The 23,396-nt window shown below is 36.1% G+C and overlaps 1 protein-coding gene across 2 annotated transcripts in view; it reads right to left on the bottom strand.

The window, feature by feature from the left end:
- The window catches only part of SNTG1 (syntrophin gamma 1), a 137,507-nt gene that overhangs the window by 42,490 nt on the left and 71,621 nt on the right, over positions 1-23,396 (bottom strand). For both annotated transcript variants that reach the window (XM_063299275.1, XM_063299276.1), the window contains exons 10-11: positions 20,027-20,156; positions 8,394-8,432 (exon numbers count right to left, since the gene is read on the bottom strand). In XM_063299275.1, coding sequence (XP_063155345.1) covers positions 8,394-8,432; positions 20,027-20,156 — 169 coding nt within the window. The remainder of the gene's footprint in view (positions 1-8,393; positions 8,433-20,026; positions 20,157-23,396) is intronic.

The following is a 23,396-nucleotide window of genomic DNA, read 5'->3' as shown; positions in this document are numbered from 1 at the left end:
CAAGGTGGATGGATAATATTCTAGAGGTGACGGACTTGTCCCTGGGGGAGCTGGGGGTGTTGACGACCAACAGGAAGCTCTGGCGTGGGCTGGTCCATGAAGTCATGAAGAGTCGGAAGTGACTAAATGAATAAACAACAAGCTATTATGAGAGACAAACATGTTCACATTTCACTCTTTTACATAAAAAGCTTAATGATCTATGAGTAGTTATTTGATTAAATATGCTATATATATAGCACTACAAGGAACTTAATTGGCCAACTTCTTCTAAAACCTAATAAGAGGTTGAACAAGAATTTCTAAGTGTTGTGTTTGCCAGTACATAAGATACTTCGATTCCCAATCCAGACAACATTCCCCCAAAAGTTGTCGTAACTGAAATGTGCTCTTCCCAGTTTCTGGTAAAGATCATCCCATCCAACAACATGACTGAACTAATATCAGTTACACAACTGGGTTTCAGCCCAGATGGAAAAAGCTCCCATAATCAATGTCCTCTAAGAAAGCCTGGAATTACGGACCAACTCTCTGGTGTGGGGTTTTGATAAGGGACTGAAGTAAGAACACAAAACCAAACCACTGCCAGTTCATATTATTATTCTGCAAAGACTGCCAATGCCAAAATGAGTACTGGACATTTCTTTGAACTTCTTCAAAGCAGCAAACAGTAATGCCATTACTTATGCCATTAGAGATCTGGATGTATTATTGACATCACACTGATCATTATCACCTATGATAATGCATGCTTTTATGGGTGAACCAACACATTTTGCATTCCTGCTTTAAAAAGAAAACTACTTTTCTTCTTGCTTACATTTGAAAGTATCTTTTTTTAATCAAAGAAGCTCACTATAATGCAGTTAATAACACCCATATTATAGATAGCATGTCAAAACTTTGAAAACACAAGTTTTCTTGACCATTTAATTGTTCCTTATCTATATTATGCACAAAAACTCTCACTCACAGGATCTCTGGTTTGTCTTTAGGATTGCTCTGACTTTGTAAATCCCTAATTTACACTTGTGCTTTTCTATGTATTTTTTTTTCTTAAGTATGCTAGTTTCTGCACCAGCTCTACCAATTGTACAAAAAGCTGAATTTGGGGAGGGGGGGGGGGTGTCAGTAGATGCTGCAAAAGAAAATGCTGTCTTAATCTTTGAGCTAAATTCCACCCCTCCCCAAAACATTATCCCCATTCCTCACTGTTCTCCAAAGTTCCAGGCAATATCTGGCAGCTGAACATTTGATAATATTTTTCTTCTTCTTCAGAATCAATGATTTAAAAATATACTTCAAAGTTATACGGGCAGGTTAATATATATATATTAATATATATATATATATATATATATATATATATATATATATATATATATATATATTCCTTCCTTCCTTCCTTCCTTCCTTCCTTCATATATATTTCCTGTCATTTTTTTATTAATCCTGTAATTCTTCTTATAATAGAAGACCATCACCTGAAGCCTGATGCATAACCAATGACATAGTGGTGGAATTGATTCTTTTTAATAAAAACAAAGCTAAATTAAACTAATTCCTTCCACTTGAGTTTCCCAGATAGCCGATATCATTCCTGTCTCCATTAGATAAAGCAAAAGGGTATATTTTCTCCCAAACAGAAATGAAGATTCAGATATTAATGCTTCAGTTTTTAAAAACTCCTTAAAGTAAGATTTTGGCAGGGAGAGGGGGAGCCATCGACTGTAATGATACATGGCACAAAGTTTTGTTGGATTTCAAGGATGATAAAGGAACTCCTCCAAACTTTTGCCCACACACAAAGACCACTGGTATTTCTTTGGCCTAACAAATGTTCAAAATAAAACCTCTGTAAAAAGTCAACTGGAGTCTTTAAGCAGAGCAAGGGGGATCATCATCATCAAGTTTGTTACAATCCTAAGGCCATATACAATCAAAATATCTAGTAATAGCAGTATTCCTTGTTGTTGTTTATTCGTTCAGTCGCTTCCGACTCTTCATGACTTCATGGACCAGCCCACGCCAGAGCTTCCTGTCAGTCGTCAGCTCCCCCAGGGACGAGTCCATCACCTCTAGAATGTCATCTATCCATCTTGTCCTTGGTCGGCCCCTCCTCCTTTTGCCTTCCACTCTCCCTAGCATCAGCATCTTCTCCAGGGTGTCCTTTCTTCTCATTATGTGGCCAAAGTATTTCAGTTTTGCCTTTAATATCATTCCCTCAAGCGAGCAGTCTGGCTTTATTTCCTGGAGTATGGACTGGTTTGATTTTCTTGCAGTCCAAGGCACTCTCAGAATTCGTGATCGGAACTACAGTCAGCTCCAGGTCTTGTTTTTACCGACTGTATAGATGTCCGCCACCTTTGGCTGCAAAGGATGTAGTCAATCTGATTTCGGTGTTGTCCATCTGGTGAAGTCCATGTATAAAGCCATCTCTTAGGTTGTTGGAAGAGAGTGTTTGTTATGCAGAGTGAGTTGTCTTGGCAAAATTCTTAAGATGCACAGATAAAGCACTTTGCAATATTTAACTATATTTATCAAAAAAAATAGTATTGATTCTTTAATCATAAATATATCTTACTTCTACTGCTAGATAGAAAACCAACCGCAGCAGAAATATGGACCAAACATGAAGATCAAGAAATTTAATGTCCATAATTCCTGTAAGCTAGATGAAGCTATAAGATGCATGTATACCATATATCACAGACTGGTCAATAAGTAAGACTTTAAATTGCATTGATTTGAGGCACTGATAGTTCTTCTATCCCACAGCTCCTACAATAAACAACACAGCTGTTATGTTAGGCTATATATTTGGAGGTTTGAGGCACTAGGCTGAATGTATTCATTATTATTTGACAGGATTTCAATACTCTGATATAAGGAGAAAGTAAAATAATGTCAGACTGCCTTCAAACTATATTAAGAATCTCAAAATCATTTTTCTTCACTAATGCATTCTAAAAGCTTAACTATACAGCAATAAAATAATCATCAAATCAAATTCTTTACTGGAATTTACACCTTGGTGCCAAAATTTTAAATAAAAATTACATTTCACCATACATTTATGAGACAGATGCCTTACAAGGACAACACTTCAAGGAAGACAATTTACATTTAGTTTTGCCTGGCATGTAACTCTTAGACTTGTTTCTGCCCCAATATTTTAAATAGTAATCAAAGTCATTTTAAATAACAAATAAGAGTATGATATTTAGTTGTATAAATAAACTCAATGTCTGATGAATAATCCAAGATTACCAATAATCAGATGTTTCTAAAAATCTTTTGTTTCTTTTGTTACTGAATATAAGACATATTCTTATGAAAACAACTCTGGAATACAAAGGTAATAATATTTGAAACCTGAATGTAAGAAAACCCATAATACTTTAGGCAATCCATGACCTAAATGTAGCTCTGCAGCTCTCATTTGCAGCTCCTAAAGCATTTCCATGTTCCAGGACTGAAATTTGGGGGTGGGGGGAATCTTTTTTCCAAATGATTATAAATGTCCAATTAAGAAACAGTCATGGTTATGTCCTATGCTGCACATATTTTACCATGAATAAACGAAACAGCAATAAACAGAAATGCCTAAAGGCTTCCAGAACTTTTGTCATATGGCTAGGGGTCAGTCTAGAAAGGCACCAGTGTAGGCACACATTTTCTCTCTCTTTTTTTTTTATAAGTATTTTATTAAGTTTCAAGCAAAGATAAAAGCTACAGAAAAACAAAAAACTATGAAGAAAAAAAAGAAAAAAACTAAAAAAGTGTAGAAAAACAAGAGAGATTTTTTTCAAAATTACAAAAAAATGACTTCCGACTTTTAACAGCAAGGATATACAACAATTTTCCATAATCAATCCCTTGTAGTGAAAGGTGAAAGGTCCCCTGTGCAAGCACCGACTCATGTCTGACCCTTTGGGGGGATGCCACCTTCACAACATTTTCTTGGCAGACTATAGCAGGGTGGTTTGCCGTTGCCTTCCCCAGTCATCACCTTCCCCAGCAAGCTGGGTACTCATTTTACTGACTTTGGAAGGATGGAAGGCTGAGTCGACCTGAGCCGGCTACCCAAGAATCCAGCTTCCACTGGGATAGAACTCGGGTCATGGGGAGAGTTTTGGTTGCAATACTGCTGCCTACCACTCTGCAGGACATGAGGTTCTATAAACAATCCCTTACTCTATATTTAACCGAAATCACATTATTTCTATAAATCAGTCCATTGGCACATTATAAATACCACTAAATACAGTTGTTCCCTCCCCTTATATTAAAAGAAATATACACACACACACACCTCCTAATCAACCCTCCCCAAAGATAACATTTATTTAATTATTTCCTTCCGACTATTCTATACATTCCTGTCTACTATAATAAAGATCAAACTAAAAAAACATATAAAATGTCTGCCATTGTACTTGATAATACAACAATTTTAATAATCTTAATCATATTAAACCCAAAATCAAACATTTATTATTTTTATTATATCTTAATAATCTTAATCCAAATCGTTAAAGATAAATGAAATCAGTCAAATCCTAAAAGCAATCCAGATAAATATTCTTAAACCCTTATCCCACTTCAAAATAAACCAGAACATTTATATATCCCCACAATGCACACAGAGCGTTTTTCTTAAAAAAAATCAAACAGCCCAACCACCCCCCTCAAAAACTCTGACTTCTCTTCAGGAGACCTCCCATACATAATAACCCCTTCTTTTCCATGACGTTCCATCAGAAGATCAATTTTACTTATGGCTTGCAATTCAATCTCTCCTTTCTTTAAGTTGACTATCCAATATTCATCCAGCATTTCAACACAAGCCCCGATCTCACTTTTTCACAAGAAAATTTCTGTTGCTGTAAAATTTCTCAGTTTCATCCATGACATCACCAACTAGATGACACATTTTAGATCTCTTATTTTCCACAATGTCCTGAATGTTTTCCATAATAACTTGGTAGGAATGAGAAAGAATCTGTTTAAAATTTTGTTGGAAGTCAGAGAAAGTCTGTTTAAAATCCTCCATGTCTCAAGCAGTAGATCACGGCACCCCCTAGGAGCTTAAGCAGTAAAAGTCGAAGATATGAAAGAATTCCAGAATGTGTTTACACAAGCAAAAGTGAGATATGCAGACAGTTCCTCAGGGAAAGTAGAAGCAGAAAACTGAAAGTTCAAAACAGCTGATTCAACATGTAGGAAAATGCTAATATCTTCAAATTTAATACAAAAATAATAACAGAGAGACAATTATTTCTTCTCAATCCTCCTTGATATTTGGATAGAAACAAAGTCCAAAACTTAAAAAGAATTTTTGAAAAAAAATGATCCCCCAAAAAATGATAAGCACCAAGAGAACCTGCTTCTCCTTGCTGTAGAAAGCCTCTCTTAGGGTACGCGTACTTAAAAGAAATATAAATTGGGTGATTTAGAAATGGGGTGGCCAGTCTTAGTGTCCCTTTAAGGCTACAGCACGGCTTGGAAATGGTGATGTCCCAGCCTCACGAACTCTTGCCAGTCAAACACAATTGCTCTTTGCAATCTTCTGGCTGCAAGCAGCCATCCGGATGGGGTGATTCCAAGTGTTTTCCTTTTTCCAGAAAAACACTCCTGGGCTTCAGGAAAAACCTGTCTGAGCCCGAAAAAACTGCTGCATTGTCAGTTCTGTCCACTGAGCCTGTGGGCACAGCTGTTCAGTCCGCCATGTCCCCATAGGAAGTCCATAGGCATGCATTCTCAAAAGTGGAATACCATAGAGAATCACAGACTGAAAAAAATATGGCTTCTCAAAAGATTGTAAAGTGACAATGATTTTTTCCATTTTTTCCTCTCCCAATTGTCTTTTGGGAATCCTATTGTTTTATAAATAAAGCCACTATAACAAATGCAATCCAAGCTCCGATCTATGCAAAACAATCAATGTTTAGTTGCATACAGCTGACAATGCAATATGCAGGAATTATCACTGCATAATTGACACCCTGGTGTGCACTTCTGCTTAATTTAACAGCAAGAATCCAACTCCCCTATGTCTTTTTATACATACTTAGCATTAGTTGTTTCGGCTTGGTGCCTTCCTCTTCATAATGAGACTGATCACTGTGTTCTTTGACAACAGATGGTTGCAGGACAAATTTATTTTTAGATGTAGATGTTCAATAACTGTCAGTCTAGGAATGCAGAATTTGAATTTTGAACATCAACAGTTACGAAGAATTAAAATTATTTTAATCTACTAAAATATCTCAAAGAGTATCTTATAAATGTGTGCTTTGCTTTTGTCAGTCTGCTCTCCCTTGACACACCCTCCTCCCCACCCCAACACTGCTGGATGACCCAGGCCTAATTAATCATGAATTAAATGGTTTCATTGGCTTCAAAAAGGGGTTGGACCAATTCATGAAGTCAGAATGATCAATGGCTATTAGTGTTGATGGCAGTGTGGCTGGGAACCATCTTCTGGGAGACTAGTGGGTTTCCTTATGGAGTGGGCTGGCCACTGTGAGAACAAACTGTTCATGTGTTCACTTGCTCAGTTTTCCAGTTGTCTTCCAGCTTACCTGCTTTTTCTTTGATAAATAAATATCAGGGAAAGGAATAATGCCATTATAGTTTTTAAAATTAAGCCACTGCTTGATTCTAAAGACAAACCATTTTTTTTCCCAATATGTTTTGAGAATATCAGCATAAACCAACTGATAGTGAGAATGTGAAAAGCTCACAAAAGCAAATCTTCAGTTCAGAAAATAATTTGGAAGTTCTATTTCCTTAATCCCTTTTTAAAAGCATGAAAGGAAGTTAGGAAAGACAGAGCATACACTCTTCCTTCAGATCTTCTCAGAGATTGACAATTTAAATGATGGGAATACATTGACTGGCTTTTGATCAGAGTCAAAGTTAGAACTTTACCATCAATTTCAAGCTCTTGGATCAGTATTAAGCATTATTTGCATCTCTACATAGTGCAAAAAAGAATGAGAGAGAGAGAGAGAATTTGAAGCTTAGATTTGATACAGTCGTGAATCTCTTTATTCTGAAGGGCCTTTTATGTACATTTGGTTAATTTTTCAAATGTACTGCCTTTTCCAACTACCTCCATCTCTCCCATGTGCTGACCTTTTCAGTTATTGATAAACAGCTGCTCGGGAGCAATGAATTCCAAGAAAACTAAGCACACCTGTGCTTTGTGTCCTATCTTGGCAAGCCAAATATAGAAGCCCTCATATGTCACCTTGATGTTTTCTAATGGAGCCTCCTTTCTTCTGAAAATAATAAAAAATTCCTTTTTTACTGGTCTTTCATTTTAGCACTTTACTTTTTTCCCCCACTACTGCTTAGGATAGGACAATATTTCATAGTAATCTCCGCATAAATTTCTATTACTGACCTTAAAAATCTATGCTTTAGTGCAAATCACAAGATTATGTAAAGGAAGCATATGATAAGCTTTCTAAGGGGCATGGTCTTTTTATAATCCTTGGAAGAATTTTGGGGGTTAAATATTTTTGTTTTTCCAAATCAGATTTTAAAAGTTTAAAATCTGTGCTTTTAATGATTTCATTATATCTTCTTCTAAAATGCTAGCAGTGCCATATACGATTCTTGTTGGCATTTAATTCTCACAGCAGCTTTGTGAAATATGTTGTAAGATGGAAAATGGTGACTGCCTCAAGTTTTCTTTATAAGCTTCATGCATTGCTACTATTTCAGTAGAAATCATTTCAGACATCTTTTTATGTGTTTGAAAATAAATGTCAGAGTCTACAGTTTAGACTTCTTCCTCAACTTGAAAATCCATCCTTTTGGCTAGGGTGGATGAATCCCCTTCTATGCAGTGTAAGTTTTTCATTGTAGCCTGGTTTTTGCCATCATTTTAGTCTTTTGCCTTTATTGATATATTGTTTCATTGTTAATTTTTTTTTCTGTGTTTTTACTTTGTGAACCACCCAGAGTTGCTGGGATTCAGGCGGTGCACAAATTTAAATCTTCATCATCATCTTTATCATCATCATCATCATATATCCATACTTTGCTGGACATATGAACTGAGGACAACAGGAACATACTGAGGAGTAAAGTGATTATGAGCTTGGATAGAGATTCATTGTGCTGATTCGTTTCATAGAATTAACACATAGCTCACATTTATCAACAAAACACTAATCTTTATTTATGAATGTTAGGCATAAATAATTCATAGTTTGATTTTAATGACAGCAAATAAGCAGTTTACTCAAATCTGTTAATTCACAATAGCAAAACCATACCACTAACCCCCGCCCCACTCCCAAATCATGCCAAAATGTGCTCAGTGAGATTATTTCACCAGATATAGAACAACTGTGAATTAAGTTTTCCTCTCTTACCTGCTGGTTTACAGGGAAATTCCTGTTGATTTTTTTAATCTATAAAAGTAAATAGAATAATGGATTAATAAATAACCAGATTCAATTATGAAAAGCAGTCATGTGAAACAAACTGGCATTATGATATACTTCCTCTGTAAAATTGATAGATACATATTAATAGAGTTGTTCATTTTTTAAAACAATTTTTTAAGGAGTGTATTGAGCAGAAGGAATAACCCTCGGGATCAGGGGGAACAGTCACAACCAAGACAATGGTGAGATAAAAGAAATCTGAGTCTGGGCCAGAACTGAAACCTGAGAAAGTGTCTCAGACAAGACCCTCCCTAGTTCTCATGAAGACGAAGGGAAGGAGGGAGGAAGCGCATTCAGACTTGCAAGATTCTGTTATTATAACTACAATAAAAGTGTTATAAGGTTATAATAACAGAGTATTAGCTTGCATGACTTTGGTTTCCTACTGTGGTCTATCTTGAAGGGCTGACAAGGTATTAAATGTTCACTCATCAAAGGTAATATCACTGTTGTACAAAGCAACATTCTACTAAACTATCATTTCAGTTTACTTGATTTTACATAAATTTAATTCTGTAAATCTCTGTTAAATAAACTTTTTCTAAACATCTCATATTTTGTATTACAGTAATCTACTAGAAGAAAATATATATTTATATTCAGGAAAAAAATGAACCACAAAAATAGATCAAGGATTATAAATGCTTGAGTGCTCTATAATCTCATTTACTATTTTATCAGTTATATAACTAACACATTACTATATTTGGAGAGCAGTATCTCATGGGTAGTAAATCATTATTATTTGTCAAGCTCAGTTCATTTTTAATGAATAAAGTTAACCCTTTACAGGTTGTCCTCACTTGCTGACTGCAATTGGGACAAACAACTCCATCGCTAAGCACTTTGTTTTTCCAAATCAGATTTTAAAAGTTAAAAATGTGGTCGCTAAGTGAAAAATCACATGACCATGCTGGATTTATGACCTCACTTTTGCTTCCATCATTAAATAAGTCACCAACATTGAGACATCACATGACCACAACTTGTGATTTCACTTCTGCAATTGCCATTAATTCTGCTTGTTGGAAGCCAGTTGCGAAGTTTCAAATGGCGATCACATAACCACATGATGCATAAATGTGAGGATTGGTCAGAAAGCTTTTTTCCAATGGTCATAACTTTGAATGGTTACTTAATGAGGCAGTCAGTAGGCAAGGAGTACCTGTATTACTCTTAGGCTTCTGTTATTCTGTTATACCCTTAGGCTTCTGTTATTGAATAAGGCTTTACATACAATTCCTATAGCTGTTTTTTGTTTCAGGGAGGGAGGGAGGGAGGGAGGGAGGGAGGGAGGGAGGGGCAGGAAAAAAGAAATGTGCTGTGGCACTGAAGCAATTAATAAAAAGAACAATCCCAGAATTTTTTGAGAAATTTTGACTCAGTCTACTTTGAAACAGATTAGTAATAATCAATTCTAAAGCATAAATAGAACCATGAAGGATGAAAACATTTTAAAAATTGAAGTAAACATTTAAATGTCCCCTTTTATTGGGCTAATAAAAGATTGGCTGTTATATATAAATCACCATAGACTCTATGTATAAGTAAAATAGACTGAGAAGTACATACTGAGTACATGAATGCTAACAAAATGCTATCACACAGCAGATGTGACCCAGATTCAGGCTTTCAGGAACTCTTTAAAAAAGAAAATAACAAATTCCCAAAGGATGAAATTCACCAGGCCATTGAGATCCGAAAGAAATCTGAACTCATTCTAGGTCAGTATGTATTCTCTGACACTGTCTCTGTTAAGCTCACAACACAATTCTATTCCACATTATTCTCTGGTAGAATATATACTGTCTTCTTGGAGAAAACAGTACTTCTAAGTACTTTCACCTAAGGCATATCACACAGTACAATAGAACAAAATAGAACTAAGGATATAAAAAACAACTCAAATCCATAATAAAAAAAATTAAAAGACCCTAAGCTGCATCTGACTCTACATGTCCTTAGATGACTGTTTTTCTCCAAAGGAGGGGGTGGGATGTGTTTCTTACATGGTGGGACTCAGACTGGAAAGCCAGATCTCTCTCTGTGATATAAGGCAAAAGAACAGAGGCAAAATGTGCCCCAAATAACTTTGTTATATTCTGTAAATTTTGGAAACCCATTATTGTGTAAAGATCAAAAACAATTTCCAGTACTGCTTTAATTTGCATATCTTCTTCTCATTATATAGTTTTCATACACGCACACATACACACACTTTTATTTAAAAGTGTACCACTGATCTGGCATTATGAATATACCTTTTAAAATATGGGTTATATAACACTGGGAAATGATTTTTTTTCCAATAAATTTATGATTTTTCATAGACTTTATATAGTTTAGGAGCTTAATAGGTGCTATAAAGGAAGAGGTTTCAGGTTCCAAGAACAACTATAATAAATTGTCATCTATTGATTGGTTTGTTGTTGTTTATTCATTCAGTTGCTTCCGACTCTTCGTGACTTCATGGACCGACCCACGCCAGAGCTTCCTGTCGGTCATCAACACCCCCAGCTCCCCCAGGGACGAGATTGATTGGTTAGGCATAAACATTTATTTCCACAATTAAAGTAACAGTTTCCCAGACAAAACAATGTGCAGTGGCCTGAACATTCCTTTAAGAAAGTTATTTCTAAACAAACTAGGCATTAAAAACAACAACAGGTCAATTCTGTCTGAATGTTTTGCTTATAGGCATAGATATATATAAAATTTTCCTACTGGGTGAAGTGTAATGGGAAATTATTACATTATACTTTGGTCCTTTGCTAACATAATGGTGCCATTCCACAATGTTGCAACAATCTACATTCCTTGAAGTGTTGGTGAACTGCAAGTGTACTGCCATAAGTCATGACATTACAGGTGCTAAACTTTATATGAATTATTGTCTAGTAATTTCTCAGAATTTCATGTATTTTTACCCATGCATATTTGAATTGCAGTAAATATTTACAAAGGTTAATTCCACTAATGCATCATTGTGAGGGTTCTTTGTTCTCCAAGGATTGGACACACCACAGTGTAGCAGAATGCTTTATTGTGGCACGCGTCTTCCCCAACAATAGGCTGTTGGGTTAACTCCACCTTCCTAGGCCTTGCAAGTTGATGTAGCCACATAAATACGTCTTTAATACTCAGTCCATAGCTTGTGATCCTGGCAGTTGACTGATAACCCTCTTGCTTGCCTGTAATAGTTGTACATTCCAGATGTCACTTCCCACTTTGTCTGCTTGTTGTGTTCTTCCTTTTCTTTCCTACACACCCACACTTCTGCAGGCTAACAGCCTGAGTGGGGTGAGGCTGCCTATAGATGTTGGCACGTTCCTAAAATGTGCCAGGGCATGGCTCAATTAGCCAGACAATTAGCCATGGAACACCGGCATGTATCCTTGTGAGTCAAGGGGGGGGGGGATGAATGAATGAATGAGCCCATCTACTCTCAAGTTTCTGGGGCTGTAAACTTTTACTGCCCTTTGGGAAAAGGAATGAGCTGAACCTAATCTTAGGGAAGTGGGGGTTGGAAGCATTTCTGCCTGGCTACAGCTGCTTTTCCCAACTGTAGACAGTAATGCCAGCTTCATTCCTTCACATACTTCCCCCCTTTTAGAAAGGCAATGTTATTTTCTGATCTCCTCTAACATTCTGCTATTTGCATAGCTGACTTAAATAATCTTTGGTTAAGTGTCCTACCTTGCCATATTCATAACAGGATCTATCTTCCCTTTGGTTTGTTTGACCTCCCTTAGACTGGAAAAAGGTTGCCTTTCCTTGGGTACCTCCTTTTTCAACCTCTCTATGTCTATGTGATTCTTCCAGGTACATTGGTAAATGTAGCACTGAAGATCTGGATCAGCTCTTTTATGTCATCTTTTTGCAATGGTGATAGATCTTGATTGATTTGTACTTCTTGGTTATTGGCACTATCCAATCATTCATATGTTTGATCCATGAGATCTTCATGATCCCTATTCAAAACAAGAAGTGCAGAGTGGTCTTCTCTGGTATGCTATTTCTTCCAAATATTAGTATGGTAGACCTTATATTTTCCACTTCCCAGATTGACTTGATAGTCAATTGACAGGACTGGTTTGTTTCACAATGGTGTAGAGACCTTGCCATTGGGCTTGTAGTTTGCATTCAGTGCTTGATAATAACAGTAGCACTTGGTCTCCTACTGCCAGTTGTTTCTTCTGTACACTTTTATCATACAATCTTTTTTGTGAGTCCTGTGCCAGGGCTAAATGTTCTTGAGCAATCTGGGCTAGAGATTGTAGTTTTTCTCTTTGAGTCAATACGTATTCAACAAGGTTTTGAGGGGATTCAGTCTGGTTACTCCAGCTCTCTTTAACAACATCCAGGATCCCCCTTGGTTGTCTTCCATAAACTAATTCAAAAGGACTAAATCCTGTTGATGCTTGTGGTACTTCCCTGTATGCAAAAGATGACAGACGGTAACCAAAAGTCCCAGTGAGTGGGGTCCTGTCCTGCATATTGTTTAACATGTTCTTGAGAGTTTGGTTCAACCGTTCCATAAGACTCTTTGCCTGAGCATGATACAGACTAGTCCTCACTCCTTTTACTCCCAGCACTTCATAGAGCTGTTTTAGGAAGGTTTATTGAAAATTACTTCCTTGATCTGTCAATATATGACAAGGCATAACTACTTCAGTAAAGATTTTTATCAATTCCTCTGCTATCCTTTTTGCTCTAGTGCTTCATAATGCAACCGCCTCTGCATAGTCGCATACCACCCAAATATATTGACTCCCTTTAGGTGTCCTTGGGAGAGGGCCTATGATATCCATAGCTACTTTTGCAAATGTGGCACAATAGGTACTTGTACCATTTGAGCTTTAAGTTGTTTCCCTTTCCTTCTAACTGGCATTCCCTACATGCTTGACAATGTCTACTGATATTTCCAATTCCTGGCCAGTAAAACCTATCTATTATTCAGTAGGATGCCCTTTCCCTATTCAAGTGTCCTGTAAAGGGGTTTTCATGCACCAGTTGTAAAATATTTTTTCTATGTTGGCTAGGGACTACTAACTGTTCTATATTTTCCTGGGTAATTGGGTTTTTCCTACCCTGTACAGGATATTATTTATACATTCATATGTGGGATTTTCAAGCCATTTATCTGTATCTGCTGTCACTTCTTGTGAACATGTTTTTAAAGAAGTGTCTTCTCTCTGTATTTCCCCTATATCAGTGACCCATGGAGACCTCCAGTATCCAAGCTCTCCTCTAGCTTTATCTGCCTTCCCAAATTGGGGCTTACTCCCTTTCTCAATCAAATCTGGATGGGAGGGGAGTACATGTATAGCCTCTGAACTTTTCTCTTCCTCTTTGTGTGCATGTGCCCGAGTAGTTACTCCTACCACTCCCTCTGGGGATATGTTCTTTCACCATATTAATTCTGCATAACCAGGAAAATCTGTCCCTATTAGTAATCGATAGGGTAATTTACTGATTACCTCAACCACCATAGTTTCCAGCTGATCCTTAACTTGTATAGTTGCTTTAACTAGTGGTATAGGTCCAGTATGACCATAAACACTTATTAAGTGCTCTTCACCCACTCTTCATGCCACTCATCTTTAAGGATATGAGCTTTAATGCATGAAGTTCCCTTGTGTGAGAATCAACTTAATGTATATTTTGTTATACTGTACAGATTAATCATGTAATGGGAAAGCTACATAGTATCATTCGTTATTTTTTGTTTTGTTTTGTTTCGTTTTATAGTATATAACCTAGTAAATGCAACAAAGGACTAAGCTGAAAGTATTATAATTGAATGGAACATCCTGAAACTATATGTGGTTTATATCAAATAAATCAGCTTGGGAAGTAAGCTTGGAAGTAACAGTATTTAACAAGTCTGCATATGAAAGGCGTAAGTTTGGGACTAATACCTTATCTATGAATAATGTTGTAAGGAACTAAAAACAGTTAGATGAGTTAGTTTGCTGCTATTTTATTTGACAGTACAGAGGTGAAAGTGTTGGACTAGCACTAGGAAGACTCAGGTTTGAGCCCATGCTCAGCTACAGAAGCTTACTTGGTGACTTTGGGCCAGTCTGTTCTCTCAGCCCAACTTATCTCACATGATTCTTGTGGAGCAAAATGGGAGGCAGGCACACTATGCATTTTGAGCTCCAGAACAAAAGACAGGATGTAAATCTAACAAATAACACTGCAAATAAATAAATCTTTAAATATAACCATTAATCCAGAAAATGTAGCTTTATGCTTGATTCAACCTTCAAAATTCAGTTATCGGCATGCTTTAAAAACAGACACAAAAACCCTGATTTTAAGTTTATACAACAGTGTGCATATATGTATACTACGTCCCTAGGTTCCTGACTTAGAAACGGGAAAGGACCGTAATGGTATCACTATACATACATTTACAGTTCTATAGGTTAAAACAATTGACTTATTTCACTCCCCAATATATCTGTTTTATTATCTATTAACTGCTCCTACAATGCTGTGTTTCATTCATTTATTTCCCTGATCAAACAGCCAAATTTTAATGGCATTCATGAAAACCAGTGTCATAGAAACCATTCATATTTCCATGGAAGAGCTGTTCCACAAAAGGGTATTCCTGTCCAGAGTTACTTTAATGTGAAAAGGAAGTGACAACCTCTTTCAAACAATGAACCCTCACAAAAGAAAGAAAGCTGGGCCTATTTTAACTAGAAATACAGGAATAATAAAAATGTTTTCTCTTCTGGGTTAATCTGCCACCTATATCAGAAAGTTCTAAGTTTCAAGTATTGTATTAATTAAAAAGATAATATTTTTCCTTTAGAGTTCCAAGCATGGGAATAACAAACCTTTTCAATTTTCAGAGAGCTACTTATAGCAGCTATTATTTCTATACTGAAAAAGATTAAATGAGGCAATTAAATGAAATATCGTGTAATTCCTATTTAATTAAATAGATGCAGTCACAATGTGTTTATGGAGGCTTCTCAGAAGCTCCTCAAAAGCTTGCAAGTAGATTTCCATTAACAAGTTCAGAATATTTCATGAAGAAATAACTTTTTATTAGTCCTTTAGTTTTTCTTTAATATAGTTATTGTTAAAGTGCCCTAAAATGCGACAATACTACTTCTATTCAGAAATGAACTAAGGGTTTATTTAAGAAGTCAGATACCATCTACAACTTGTCTTTTAACAGACATCAGCTTCTTGTGCTTTGTGTCAGTTGCCACTCACCATTATAAAGCTGCTTAACTCACCTCCAGGAATCTGGAGTTCTCACCACCACATCATATATATATATATCTAAACTGTTGCTGGAAAAAAAGCATGACAGTTTGGCAAAAAAAAAAAGGAAAAAAAAGCATATTAAAACTGATTTAAGCATTCTCTCATCCAATTCACTCCTACTGTATCTGTTGTTGTTATTACTTTTTGACATGAGTTTCTACACCAGTAATAATGTTAGTATTCGTATAGTAAAATATTAACAGATTCTGAGAATTAGCACATACGGTGCACATTGTTTTAAGGGGCCGATCGGTTATCTGCCTTTGCTGTTTTGGAAATCAGTTTAACTATCATTAAAAGCCTGTCTGAAATATTTCATAATGAATGAAGATACAGAGAAGGCATCTCATGAGAATGTTTGAACTGCATCAACAGAAAAGGGCTGTCAAGACATGGGATATTTCGATATTGAATAAAGGAAATATTGTAAAAAATTGAATACATTCTTCTTTGGCTGGTTTATTTTAAAATGGATTAAATTATTAAAAAATACCATTCATTTTTTGAAAACTACTTCTCTCATAAAATTAAAACTTTCAATTATATCGTCTGGAAATGGTGATTTCACAAAGCCACGACGTTTTAAAAATCCTGACATTTATCTTAGGCTGACCACAGTTTCTTCCTGAAAAAAGTTTAGTTTCAGGAACTGATTTCCAATATTCAGCACACCTCTCAGTATTGCATTTTTGCATTTTTAAAGGTCCCTGATTTACATGAATAGGCATTTTAGTGAAAATAACATTCCGGCATACAGCTTAATGGAAGTAGAGTTCCGGCATATTGGAATAAGAAATATTTAAACAGCCCTTTAAAATAACCTAGGAAGTGTTTGAACAAACAAAACAAAAGAACATTTGCAGAACTGTCTGGTTGTGGATGGAACCAGTGATGAAGCTTTTGACCATACCAGTGTTTCTCAACCTTGGCAACTTTAAGACAGGTGGACTTCAACTCCCAGAATTTCTCAGCCAGCATGGCTGGCTGGGGAACTTGGGGAGTTGAAGTCCACCTGTCTTAAAGTTGCCAAGGTTGAGAAACACTGGGCTATAATGTGAGGGCCCTTTGCTCCTTTTATAGAAAGAAAGTCAAAGGGGGAAGAAGGAAGGAAAGATACAAAAAGACATCACTATGGACAAGTTAGCCTGGAGACAGGAGGACCTACACAGCTACTTTGCTATAACGGTGGCAAACATTGTTGAAAATTTAGGTTATTTTAAATAGTGCTTACTGTAGACAACATTTTCTAGGGTTACATCTTCCAGGATAGCTTGCTGTGAAGAAGAATCTTTTCCTCAGAGCATGGCATTGACAAGAGGTGAGATGTTGAAGGAAGGTGGAAATTAATTTAAAATGGTAAGCCAAGGACAGTTGGGTGCACATCTACCTGCCTCATGCAGCACCACATCTTGCAACTACATTTTGTTCCAAGGTTGTTTCAAACTGAAAATCCTTAAACTAATGATTGAGAAACATACAAATGTCTACATTTTCATATCAACTGACAATGATTGCATTGCAATAATTGTGAGGCTAATTATAAGTTTCACTAATGTGTTTGCTCTTTCACAAAGAGAAATAATAATTAAGATAAAATCTAACATGTAGTTTCTACTAGACTGTATATACAGATGTGTATACATCTCATTAAATTTATTTTTTTTAAAAAAATAGCTTTCCCTTCCACTCATAAATAAGCATTTAATCTTTTACCCATACTAATAATTGATCAAACTTAAGGGCATTTTCGGTTTATATTTTTTAAGGCACCCAAATCATTTACCTATATGAAGGGGAGATGCATTACTGTACTGCAAGACTAGTCAGAGCTAGACTAGAGATGAGCAATTTCCACACACTCAACATCCTTGCCCTGGCTAGTCATAACAATACCTAGTATGCCATGCAAAGATGCTGATTGACTTGACTACATTTGGAACCCTGCACTGATGTAAACTCATCTGCATTCACATCACAAGAGCAGAGGAACCTGGAAGCTTCTTGGAAGTGGGTATCATCATGAAATGGTATGGAAGATAGAACATCAGAGACTGACAAAGATAAACAACATCCCTCTGACACCAATCTCATACTTCATTGCTTTAGTTGTCCTTACCCTGAGGTTGCTGCAATGAGTTCTCTCTACTCTACACTTCCTTCAAGTTCAGCTGTTCAGATTACCTACCATTCAGTCTAGATGAAAGAACGCTATGAATTTTTGCTGCTTATTTCTAAAAATAACAGCAGCTTCTGGAGTCATGCAGCTGAACAATAAAGAGAGAGGATTTTGCCCCATCTTTGACAGATTTGTCTTATCAGATTATTTTTTGGCCATCATTGCCACAGAGAAATCAAAATACTATAAAGTAAAGCAGCATCAACTGGCACATAATCACTTGCTATGACTCTGCACACCAGCAAACTAAAATATTCTCTGATTCAAGTTAAGTTGTGATTTATAAAATTTACCCCTAGACCAATAAGTTTACATGGCTTTTGAGCAACATATCTGCTGAGGCTATTCAGTCCTGTAGTAACTTGTTTTATTTACTCTGAAGTTCCCAATGGAACAAGAATACATAAACTTATAGTGAGCTTATTATTCCTGAGATACTGGGGAAAAAAAAGATATTATTGCCAACAGCAAATAAGGATGGGATTCAAATATAGTTAATCCTGTGTTGCACCTCAACTTGTTTGAATAGCTACATAACTTCCCCTAACTGTAATGATATTTTTCACTGCACATCAGGTAAAACTGCAATCAGTGACCCAAACTGAGTTATCTTACACTAAATAAAAAATACAAATTACTTGTTTCTTATAGCTAAATCTTTACAGTTGGAGTACTGGTATCAAAGTGAATTGTCTCCCCCACTTTTTTTTAACCAGTGGGACCATACTGGGAACTTATACTGAATTTATGTTAGCTTGCTACATAAGTTATGTTCTTGCAAAAATAAACCCTCTAGGACCAATGTGATAAACATCATTTCAGCTGGCAGTTATAATTACAATCAGAGGCAATTGTAATTTGGCTTAAAATGCTGGATACAACTGAGAAAGTCACTATTCTGAGTATCAAAAATAGCCTGGAACACAAGTTAAAATTAATAACATAAAATTGTTTAGCATAAGCATAAAGGTTAGAATTATTCTCATTTGTCAAGGTTATAAAAAATTGTATAGTCATATATAGAGACAACATTATCTGGATGAATAAATAATAATGGAATTGGCTTGCATGGCATAGAACTTTGCAAATGGTAGACAGATTAAATGTTTGTCATGTTTCTATAGCACACCAAAGTTTCAGTATTAATAAAGTGCTCTGTAAGAGGATATACTGTAAGTTTCCATGAAATATAAAATTTCTCAATGGATTCCCAGTATTACAGCTAAAATTAATTTTAAATGTAATTTTCAGGTTGAGAATATTTGATAATAAGTGAAGTAAAATATAGAAAATAATACTTCACTTTAGAAAGAGTTAGTAGGCTGCATTTTTAAAAGATTATAACCAAAGAGGAAGAAGGGCTGGGAAAAATAAATATTAGAAACACAATTACTTCATTATTACTCTAAATTTCTGGTTTGTGAATCTTAGACAAGACCTAATGTGGTAGCGGGTTAGAGGGGTGAAGAGCCTGAAAAGGAGGAGAAGCAAAGAAACAGCAGCAAAGAAAATCAATGAGGATGGCAATACAGAGAGACCAGAAATAGGAACTAAGTATGACCAATAGATACCCATTACCCATTTACATTCTAATGTATCTGATCTAATGACTCAAATGCAAACAGTTGAGTTTAATTGGTGATTCCATAGAATTTATTGAAAAAGTTGATTCTATAAGCATGAACTTGTCCATCCTGTTTTTAGATTTATTCCATTATTCTAAACTTATAATCTAAGAATCTATCTCATGTAAAGTTGCACTCTACTAGCAGATACAGTCTCCTGTGACTACATATTACAGAAGCAGAATTTGATCTAGTTTTATTTCAGCTCTGGTTTTCTAAGTTTGGTATTGTGAAAATGAAAGCAATACTCATAATCATGAAATAGATTATATAGGCATGAGGATTTTTTTTCAATGTGTTTTCACAGAATTTGAGCTGTTGATAAACTTGATTAGACTTCCCCGAGGAAGCTTTAAGCAGAGTTGATGCACAAAAACTTCTATACTTAGACCTATGAGGCACTTATGACAATTGGGATCAAATATATTTGGGAAATATGATAAACTTCTAAGAAATATACTTACATTGTGCTTTGTGAGGTTGGAGATATTAATTGCCATTGCTTGCAGCCAGTCGATGCAGTCTTCAGCAGAGAGACACTGAATTATCCCACTGCAAATGCCATCCACAGCAACTACTTGGAATGCATTTTGTCTATAAACACATAATAGATTAAGCTGGGATCTAATCCAACACTGCAAATTTAATATTACCAATGTAATAATATTTGCAGAAAATATTCATCCCTTACAATACAATTTAGCCACTGAACTCTTACTGCTTTTTAAAATTATTGTGTGAATCACTTCTCTCTATATTTAGCACTTTTACGTGGCATATGACCAGATAAAACTTGGCAGATCTTGCAGGACCAGCTGAATACAACTGGCTGCTTTTCTTCCACAAAAAGCTTGAAAATGTAGGAGTTTGGCAGGTTGTAGAAGCTATAACGGGTGGTACAAGGTGCTTTTCAGACATTGTGGTGTATTTTGAGTCTAGGGATTCTGGTTCAGAGTTACTCTTGTCATACTTGGGGAACTTTGTAGATCTATACAGCATCAGTGATATCTTTCTCAACAAGAGACATACCTTGTCCAAGCCTTAAGGCTATATTTTTATACATAAATACTACATATATTTCCAAATAGCAAGTTCTCATCTCTGAAATTCCCCAACATACAAATTACTCCTTAAGCAAGAATGAAACATGGTTGGAAAGCTTGCTAGTATTTATTTGTATTTATATTTATATTTAATTTGTATTTATTTGCTTCTATTCATATTTTAATTATGTTCTTTTTATTCTTTGTGTTATTTTTTGTGACTACACAGTTGAAGGATGCCAAACCATCTATAACCACTAAATACATTTCATTCATTCATTCATTCATTCATTCATTCATTCATTCATTCATTCATTCATTTATAAGTCTTATACAGCTGCTCATATTATGAACCACTACCTGGCCAGTTCATAAAAAAATGAAAACTTAAAAAAAAAAAGGCAACCAGAGTAAAAATCTTGGCACCCTGAGGCAACACTCTCCCACACATCAGTGTTCTACCTTGCTGGGCTCCAGCCTCATTCTACCTCAGAGCTTGCAGGAAGAGCCAGTTTTTCAAGGCCTTCAGTAAGATAAAAATGTAACTTAACTAATATTATTGAAAACACAATTGGTGGCAGAAGGCAACTAAAAATAGCATCAAAATTCTATACATGTCTACATAGAAGAAAGTTGCACTGACTTTGATGTTGGCCCTTATTATTCTGTAGTTTTCTATTATGTACTGGCCATAAGAACAGAGTTATAAAATCACTGTTGTCTGAGTTTCAGCCTGAATACAACAGTAAATCTCTCTCTAGAGCATAACCAGCACTCAGTGGAAGGGTCAAGGACAAGGTTCAGGTAGAAATAGTGCTTTTATTGCAAACACGAGAAACCCCAATAATAAAGATCAGCTGCTGGAGAATCCAGCAATTCAGCCAGCTATATATACCGTAATTGCTCCAGGGTTTAAATCCATCTTTTCCTTTTCTGGTCCTTACATAGTAATGGACTTCTCATTTCTCAGCTTTAGAGAGCCCTTGACCTGTGTTTTGATAATAGCTTTGTCTAGTCCCACTCCTTCTGGTTCCAGCCTTGGAGCTTTAGCTGTTATACCTATTATGCTCCCACGTACATTCTATCATGCCTACCTCCTCAAAACTCATCTAAAATTAAATAAGGGAAGATTTGTTTTTAAAGAATTGATGAAATGATTTGGGCTGAGACTGAAGTGATGGAAAACAGGAAGAAATATTTTAGAGAATTGTATGAGAATGATTTCAATGTGTCAAACAGTAAAACTGAAATGAATGCTGCAAATTCTTGTGTCCTAGAAAAATAAATGATGAAAAGGAAATCACAAATGCAGTAACAATGTTGAAAAATGGTAATCCTCCAGGACTAGAAAAGCGCAGGATAAAATGAATTGGCTTAAATTAGTGAAGGTTTGGGGCAAATATGGAGTTAAAGCTGATTTCTGAGTTTGATAAAGCAATGTATGATGGAAATAAAGTATGCATGATAATAAAATAATTTGTAGTGATTGGTTTAACACTGAGCAGGAAGTAAAACAAGCATGCATTATTTTCTTAGTTGCTTAAGGCATTTATAAATAAGTGTACTAGGACTGCTGACATTGTTTAGGGATGTGAATGTACATATACTGTACTTTTGTATGCAGATGATACTGTCCTGACAACCACACCGAGACGAGGAAGAAGTCTCTAGTGTTTTATTACTGCTATAGTAGACAGAAAATCCTACCAAACTGAAGAAGTGTGGGAAAACCCAGACAGATAAACCCCAAAAGTCAAGGCGGATCTGTTCTGGGTTTCTTTGAATGACAGCTCATATTCTCTAAACTACGTATGCGTTTTCCCCCCTGGATAGGGGCCCCCTCCTGCTCACCATCAGTACTCATGACAGATGCTATGTTGTAGGCTGAGAACCCAAATGATCTGCAGCAAATGTTAGATTGTATGATGCAACAAGGAGTATGTATCTGAAAATTAATGTATCAAAGACCATAGTAGTACAAAGTCTACTGTGCTTTGATAGGGAAAATGGAGTGAACAATTGTTAAGTTTTACATACATGGTAAAAAAATTAGAGTGTATATCTTGGTAAAATGTTTAATAAAGTTGGAAAAATTCAGAAGTTTTAAGATTTGCAAATGCTGGTCAAAAGGCATTGGACAGAATATGGCTGTTATGAGGAATGAATGTTTATCAAAGGAAGTAAAAATGGCTATATAGAGGAATGTGCTTCTACCACTTTGTTATAGTAAAGGTAAAGGTTTCCCTTGACGAAAAGTCCAGTCGTGTCCGACTCTCCGTTTCTAAGCCTTGGAGCCGGCGTTGTCATAGACACTTCCGGGTCATGTGGCCAGCATGATGACACGGAACGCCGTTACCTTCCCGCCGAAGCGGTACCTATTGATCTACTCACATTTGCATGTTTTTGAACTGCTAGGTGAGCAGGAGCTGGGATGAGCAACGGGAGCTCACCCCGCCGCGCGGTTTCGAACTGCCGACCTTCCGATCGGCAGCTCAGCAGAAGGAAGTGATAAATGGATACATCACGATAAACATAAAAGTAAGCCAAATCCAGTGGGATTGGGATGTTTAAGAAGCTTGTGTAATAAAGCAAAAGAGAGAGACTCAAGAATGAATGGTGCTGAATAAATGGATTGAATATGAAGGTGAGTGAGCAGTACAAAAGAGGTATCCTGAGATACTTTGGTTATATATAGATAATGAATGAGGACTGAATCACTAAACAAATACATGAAGGAAAAGTGAATGGGTCAAGAGGAAGCAGAAGACTAAAAAAGTTCTGGATGGCTGAG

The sequence above is a fragment of the Candoia aspera genome, chromosome 3 (genome assembly GCF_035149785.1).
Source record: "Candoia aspera isolate rCanAsp1 chromosome 3, rCanAsp1.hap2, whole genome shotgun sequence".
Lineage (NCBI taxonomy): Eukaryota > Metazoa > Chordata > Lepidosauria > Squamata > Boidae > Candoia > Candoia aspera.
Note: the sequence above shows the minus strand (reverse complement) of the source record. Positions and strands in the feature narration are given on the sequence as shown.